The sequence below is a fragment of the Phoca vitulina genome, unplaced genomic scaffold (genome assembly GCF_004348235.1).
Source record: "Phoca vitulina isolate PV1807 unplaced genomic scaffold, GSC_HSeal_1.0 scaffold36, whole genome shotgun sequence".
NCBI lineage: Eukaryota > Metazoa > Chordata > Mammalia > Carnivora > Phocidae > Phoca > Phoca vitulina.
Window position 1 is genome coordinate 10,024,941 of NW_022589739.1, and position 8,027 is coordinate 10,032,967.

Genomic DNA, 8,027 nt, shown 5'->3' on the forward strand with positions numbered 1-8,027 from the left:
TCTCTTTTCTCTCTTTTCTTTCTCTTTTCCTTCTTTCCACCCAACCCCCATTTGCCAATCTCACCCCAATTCAGTGATTAATTTTTCCTATCCAAAATATTTCTGGTGGTTGTTCACACCAGCCACTTTCAGTACCAAATCTTATAATAATATTTTGGAGCTCTTGTCGATATCATCAAACCCAAAAGTTTCTATAATTGGTTTAAATATTATGCTATTGTCCTCCAACCTTCTCGGGCTGACAGCTCTCTATAGCTCCGTATCCACTTGGAAGAAGATTAGCAGCAATTCTATTCAGATTCCTTTCACTGTGGGTTTGGTGAAATGGCAATGAGACTTATTCAGGTTCTTCATGTATATGAACCAATTTTAATTTTTATTACCTCACCACCACTGCACACTCTCTTGAGAAAGGAAAAGAAAGAAAGAAAGAAAAAGAAAGAAAGAAAGAAAGAAAGAAAGAAAGAAAGAAAGAAAGAAAGAGAAAGAAAGAGAAAGAAAGAAAAAGAAAGAAAAGAAAGAAAAGAAAGAAAGAAAGAAAGAGAAAGAAAAAGAAGAAAGAAAGAAAGAAAGAAAGAAAGAAAGAAAGAAAGAAAGAAAGAAAAAAGAAAGAATGAAAGAAAGAATTCTGAAAGGATAAAATTGAAATGTTGGCAGGACTTATTCCTGGAGGGGGAATCATATGTGATTTTATTTTATTTTTTTAATAATTCTCACATTATTCCTTCCATAATCAGAAAAGGAAACATTTAATTTTATTTTCTGAGGTTGAATTCACCTGTCCTCTGTACTCCCTCCAAAACAAAGAATGATAAATTTGAAAGCACTCTCACACTTATTGGTATGAGAGATTGCAGACAGCTACAAAGATGAGGAGGGTATGTGTAGTGATCCGAAGGGGCACCTGCACCCCAATGTTTATAGCAGCAATGTCCACAATAGCCAAACTGTGGAAAGAGCCCAGATGTCCATCGACAGATAAATGGATAAAGATGTGGGGTGTGTGTGTGTGTGTGTGTGTGTGTATATATAATGGAATATTACACAGCCATCGAAAAATGAAATCTTGCCATTTGCAACAACGTGGATGGAACTAGAAGGTATTATGCTAAGTGAAATAAGTCAATCAGAGAAATACAATTATCATATGATCTCACTGATATGTGGAATTTGAGAAACAAGGCAGAGGATCGTAGGGGAAGAAGGGAAAAAATGAAACAAGACAAAACCAGAGAGGGAGACAAACCATAAGAGACTCTTAATCTCAGGAAACAAACTGAGGGTTGCTGGTGGGGGAGTGGGGTGGGGAGATGGGGTGGCTGGGTGATGGACATTGGAGAGGGTATGTGTTGTGGTGAGCACTGTGTGTTGTGTAAGACTGATGAATCACAGACCTATACCCCTGAAACAAATAAGACATTATATGTTAATAATAAAAAAATACTAAAAAAAAAAAGATGAGGGTATGAGAAACAATTAGGTGACACATGAAATTGGCCTGAGATAAAGTAGTACTTAGTAAAGGGGGGAGAAGGAATCGGATTCAATACTATTGGTAGAGAATTCTACATGGTCAAGCTTATTTGTCACAGACAACAGACACACATACAAACAGACAATTGTACATACTTGCATGCTCTTTTATACTTGCAGGTGCTATGCATAAAATCATGCACCAAAAAATGGAGGAAAGAGAAAAGAGAAAGAAGGAAGGAAGATAGATAGATCCCAGAAGACACACTTATGTCTGAATGGAATGCTGGCTTTTTAACCAGTTACTGTTGATTTAGTCAGGAATGTGGAAACAGAACCTCAACTAGCCCATAGGTGACTGTATGACAACTTGGGCTTCCCAGCTCATTTAGTGGGTGAAGGATGCTAGAAATATGTTCAGGGAGATTAATCAAATTTTTTTTCTTGGTCCAACATTTCAAGGGTGAAATTACTTTCCCTTGATATATTTCCCTCAGGGAAGAACTGCAGAAAGAGACCATTAGACGACAAAAGAGTGCAACTCCCCTTAGGACAGAGCACGACTCTCTCTTGTCCCAGAGGTAATGAAATCTTCTAAGGAAGGCATGAAGGTTTACTCATATTGTGATGTTCTGGACACAGCGCTTGCACAAAGTAGGCATTTAATGAATATTTGTGGAGAAAAAAATCAACCGAGGCATATAAAGTGAGGGAAAGAAAGGATGAGAAGAGTAGAGCTATTGTTGTCAATCACAATCTTCCAAGTGCTTAAGAAAAATGTCAGAAATCACTGCCTCTGAAGGTAGACTATCTTCTAACCAGGTTCCTGAGAGCCCCCTTCACATCCTTGTTCCTCAGGCTGTAAATGATAGGGTTCAACATGGAAGTCATAACTGAATAGAACACAGAGATGACCTGATCCTTTTCATTCATTGTCTTGGAATTGGGTCTCATGTAGGCAAATATTCCAGAGCCATAGTAGAGAACCACAACAGTGAGATGGGAGCCACAGGTAGAGAAGACCTTGAGCCTCCCTTCCCCTGACTGCATCTGAATCACTGTGAAGATAATAGGCCAGTAGGAGACAAGGGTGAGGGAGAGAGGTGCTAAGGGGATAATCACACCTATTGAAAAGAGGGCCATCTCAGCCTTGTATATGTCTGCTGAAGCCAGCTTCAGGAGTGCAGGAAGTTCACAAAAATAATGATTAATTATATTCTGGTAGGGAAGACAAAGTGTAAATGCACTGTCCACTGAACATACAAATGCCCCACTGATCCAAGACACTATGACCAACTGGACACAAACCCTCTGGGCCATGACAGTGGAATAATGCAGGGGCTTGCAGACAGCCACAGAATGGTCATAAGACATCACTGCCAGAAGTGCACACTCTGTACACCCTGCGAGAAGGAAGACAATCATCTGTAGTGAGCATCCAGCAGAGGAAATGGTTTTCCTTTTTACAAGGAAGTGGATCAACATCTGAGGAACAATGCTGAGGTCAGCAAAGGACAAGTTTTTGAGGAAGAAGTACATGGGAGTGTGAAGTTGAGAGTCAGTCTGAATAAGGATTATTATGAGCAGGTTTCCAAACACAGAGAGAAGGTAAATGATCAGGAAAACACAGAACAGCAAGATCTGGATCTTTGGATCCTGTGAAAATCCCAGCGAGATAAATTCAGCCACAGAAGTTTGGTTTCCTTCTCCCATTGATGTTTATTCCTGTTTACCTGTCATCAGAAAGAAAACACATGCATTCTGAATGTTCAGTTTTCACAAGCTGTATAAACAACACAATGACAGTGAGTGTACCTTGTTGGACTATTGGCTTTCAGATGCTTCCTAGTACATGTGCCAGTTAGCATTAGGATGCATATTGTTGTTACATAGTTTTTAAGCACATTTTTCCTTGCTTGATCCATTTGGTAGGCTGAGTATTACACCCAATACGGCTTCTCAAATAATCCTGATGTCAACATATTTACATATTGCTAAATTACTACGAAGTTTTATCAGAGGAATTGTCTTTGATTAAATTTAATTTTTTTCTTCTCAATAAATATTTCGTATTTACCTGAATTAGCAGTCTGAGAATGAGGTGAACTTGTTTAGTCAATAAAAACCACTTTTGTTTTTATAATTCAAAATCAAAACACAGAGGTCAATGACAAATTTGTTTATCATAGAGTAGGAAGTTCAAATTTGGTTTAAAGAATCAACAGGTAAATTGCAGCTATTAGTTCTTGCTTTTTCCCATAGCATTTTTAAAAGAGGCTTCTTAAGTAGCAATCAAACAGGGTAAAGGAAGAAAAGAAAAATTTATATCCATGGATCATAATCCTGGCCCTGGTACAAATATTTCACATGACAAAGAGGAAAAGTAGCATGAAAAAATGTGACATTCAAAAATGTAACATAATGATACTTGAGTGTCTACGGTCCTGTTCAACATCAACAAAAAAAGCCAGTACTAAGCAGGAGCTTGAACTTCTGAACTGGATATTAGTGAATTTTACAGTTCCATAACACCTAATCTCAGCTCACCTCTGACCTCCGCTTCAGATGTAGTGGACAATTCTGTTGCTTGGCACTGCTGACGTTCTACTTTAAGGACCTCCTGCCTTGTCTTTTGGCATTCTGCCCAAGATGTTAGAAGTATGGGCAAGTTAATGCCCCAGAGGCAACCTTTAACCAGAGGGCAATGGAAATTGATGAATAAAGGCACCAGGATATTTCTGGGAGGCACTCTGTATGCTTCTTACGGGTTGAGCTCTATGGAGTTAAGTCCTCCATTGTCTATGCCATGTTTATTATTATTATTAATACTATTATTATTATTATTATATCCCCTAAGAAGCTTTTTCAGAATTTTTTTCTTAATCATCAATCACCATGAAATTTTAACAGCACAGATATACTGTACTGATTTATATACTACAGCCCTCTAGAGGGCTATAAACCATTGCAATATTTAAGATTTCTTTCTTCTTCTAAGAACTTTGGTGTCTATATTGCCCCCATAAAGAAGATATAGCCTACAGTAACAACTTCAATAATCCAGCTTCATTGGTGTTTAGTTGCATATTGTCTTACTCTTACTCCTTCCTTACACCACTTCCTGGAATCACTTGTCAAATAAGCTGTCTGCACCAAAGTTCTTTTCTTAGGCTCTGCTTTCAGGAACCTATACTAAGAGAGAAAAGTCTCCTGAAATGGAGACTAGATGAAGGCAATATGGCAAGGCTGCCTTCTTCAACCAGGGAGTCCCAGCTATGCCTGATGATAATGACTAACACTTACTGAGTGCTTACTATGTGCCTGGCAAGTGTTACTTAAAGAGCTATACCTTTAGAATGGGGAGTGAAATGGAAATATATAAACCATCTTGTTTAATCAACACAATCTCTGATTTGCATAAGACAATCTTCTCCTTCCCTAGATCTCTGACAAAAGCGAAATAAATTGTCTCTTGGAGGAGGTAACATATTCAGAACCTCAAATTAGCTTTATAATATTCCATGCACAATGTCTTAGACTAAGCAAAATGAAATATAAAAACAGAACTACTTCTTAAAAGAAAAGATGAAGATAAAGGGAGAGGGAAAAGTGAGTCAGGGCAGAAGAGAGTAAGGGACAGGGAGAGAGAGAGGAAGAGTGCCCAATAAATAACATGAGCCAATATGGGAAATCCAAATATTTGTGTTATCAGATATAATCTTTCAAATACTGTCAGTTAAAAAAATATTTTTATTAGATAATAAGTTAGAGAATTTAATTAGAGGATTAAAAAACATTAGGAAAAAATAAAGAATTTTTAGTTCTAAAAAATAAAATCATTAAAACAAGAACACAAAAAATGATTTAACAGCATATTAGACATAGACAAAGATAGGACCAGTGAACAGGAAGAGAGATAAGAAGAAAATATTCAGATTGAAGGATGGAAAGACAAAAAATAAGAAGTAAAAATGAGACATGTGGGATATGTGAAAAAAAGTCCAGCAAGTATAATTGAAGTCTCAGAGGGAGAAAAAAGAGAAAATAGGTTGAAAGGAACATTTAAGGAGGTAATAGTTGAGAATTTTTCAAAATTGATTAAAGAAAAAAACCCATCAAGCTATATATTTAATAAAGCTAATATATTTAATAAATGTGACAATGGGAAGCTAAATGATGGCTGTGTAAATTTAAATCTCATAATGTTTCTTTCCATGGCAATAAATAAAAGGAATAAAAATAATTAAACTAAAAATCACGAGCTTATTATAATTAAAAGACAGAGAATGCCTAAGCTTTAAATTACCTGAATTAGGGAGAAAAAAATCCCACCAAATCCCAGAAAACTATCTCTCATATTCCTGATGTAAATCTTTTCAGAAAGCTATAACAGTCCAATGAAAACTGAGTGGAAAAAAAGAAAAAGAGATGCCAATAGAAAGCTCAAGATTGATCTATAATCATCACCTGAAAGAGAAAGTCCTTCTTCAGCACTGGAACACTGGAAAAAAAAAAAAAAAAAAACACCTCCTGAAAGTTCAGGGCTCTTAACACAAGGAAGAGTTTAAGAATGTGTGTGATTCAAAGTAACAGTCTTGGAAAGGTATTATTTCTAGGAGAGAAGCAACCTTGGGATTAGGGAGTCAAAGGATAAAGAAGCAAAAGGAGAAAACTTAAGGTATTTGTAAGACAAAAGAGAACTAAAAACCAAATGGCATACAATCTCTCTCCACTTCACCCAAATAAAAACAAACCATTACAGAAATTTTACTTTCATTACCCTTGCATATTTTTTAAAAAGGAAACCATCCCAAATCCATAAAATAAAGACTGAATTTATAGAAAATAATTATAAATATTGTTATTGTTGAAAAATGTTAATGAGTGGAATCAATACCACCTTAAGAAAATAATACATCATTACAAAGTGGGTTATATTTCAGGAATGCAAGGTTGGTTCTTAATCAAGAATCTCATTAAGATAACAAGTCATATTAATGGATATGAGAACATAATAAATAATTATGTTGGTATTTCAATTCAGTTGGGAAAGATTATTAAATAAATAGCTGAATTTATTTTACTATTCTTTCATAAAAATAAAAGTTACATCACTACCTAACATTATGGACAAAATACATTGAAGATGGAGTAATAATCTGTATATCAAAATCCAGAATATAAAAATTTAAGAGTAAATAAAAGAAATCTGCTTTGGTCTTGGAATAAGAAACAACTATGACACCAAATACACTAGCCATAAAGAAAACAGAAATCTGACTACATATTCATTGCTCTACTTATTCAACAAGTAATCAAGTGCCATACTCTAGAATCAAATTCCTCAAGAAATCCACATTACTTTAATTTTTTAAAGTTTTTATTTAACTTCCAGTTAGTTAACATACAGTTAGTTTCAGGTGTACACCTTACTTCAAAACTTCCATACAACACCGGATGCTTATCACAATGAGTGCAATCCTTAATCCCCATCACTTATTTAACCCATCCCCCCACCCATCTCCCCTTTGGTAACCATCAGTTTGTTCTCTATAGTTAAGAGTCTGTTTCTTGGGGGGGGGGGGAGTGGAGCAAGATGACGGAGGAGTAGGAGACCTGGATTTCATCTGGTCCCAGGAATTCAGCTGGATAGGGATCAAACCATTCTGAACACCCACGAACTCAAAAGGAGATCAAAGAAAAGAATAGCAACAACTCTCTGAACAGAAAAGCGACCACTTTCTGGAAGGTAGGACTTGCGGAGAAGTGAATCCGAGGCGATATTCAGGAGGATAGACGGCAGGGGAGGGGGCCTCCGTCTGCCACTTCTGGCAAGTGATAGAGCAGTGGAGCACAAAATTGGAACTTTTAGAAGTCGGCTTCACTGAGGGATATCGCTCCAGTGGCTAAGCGGGGGTGGGGGGGGGGGGGGGGGGGGGAACCCTCACGAGACAGTGTGGTCTCAGGACCCTTGGGGTCACAGAAAGACCAGGGATGCCTGAGTGCGGCAGAGCTCCCAGGTATCAGAGCAGGGAAGCCGGCTGCAGAGACAGAGCCGAGGACTGGGCTCTCAGCTCTGGGTTGCCATAAACCTTGATCCACAGCACAGTCGGGCCACTGCTCCTCCAGCAGGGACCCAACAAGTGGCAGATCCGGGGAGACTCCCCTTTCTCCCCCCGGGAGGAGCGGCGCGGGAGTGCACTGCAGGGATCTGCTGGGTTTGGAGACTCCACATGGGGTCATGCGCCAGAGATAGAAACACTTGGTCACAGGCCGGGTGAGCACGGAGTGTGGCCAGAGACTGGGGAGACAGGAGTGATTGACTGCTTTTCTCTGGGGCACACTGAGGAGTGGGGCCCCAAGTTCTAGGCTCCTCTGCGGTGGAGATTGGGAGGCCGCCAGTTTCACTCTCGTCTACCAAAGCTGTGCGGAAAGCTTGCAGGGAACAAAAGCTCCCGAGAGCAAACCCGAGCAGATTACTTAGCCCGGACCTGGCAAGGGCGGGGCAATTCCGCCTCCGGCAAAGATATTTGAGAACCACGGCAACAGCCCCC

The 8,027-nt window shown here is 38.5% G+C and overlaps 1 protein-coding gene across 1 annotated transcript; it reads right to left on the reverse strand.

The window, feature by feature from the left end:
- Positions 1-1,502: 1,502 nt before the first annotated feature.
- Positions 1,503-3,674, reverse strand: LOC116646438 (olfactory receptor 2D3-like). Its single transcript, XM_032427173.1, has one exon. It carries the CDS (start codon positions 3,184-3,186, stop codon positions 2,281-2,283), a length of 906 nt encoding a protein of 301 aa, XP_032283064.1. The 5' UTR covers positions 3,187-3,674; the 3' UTR covers positions 1,503-2,280.
- Positions 3,675-8,027: the final 4,353 nt, after the last annotated feature.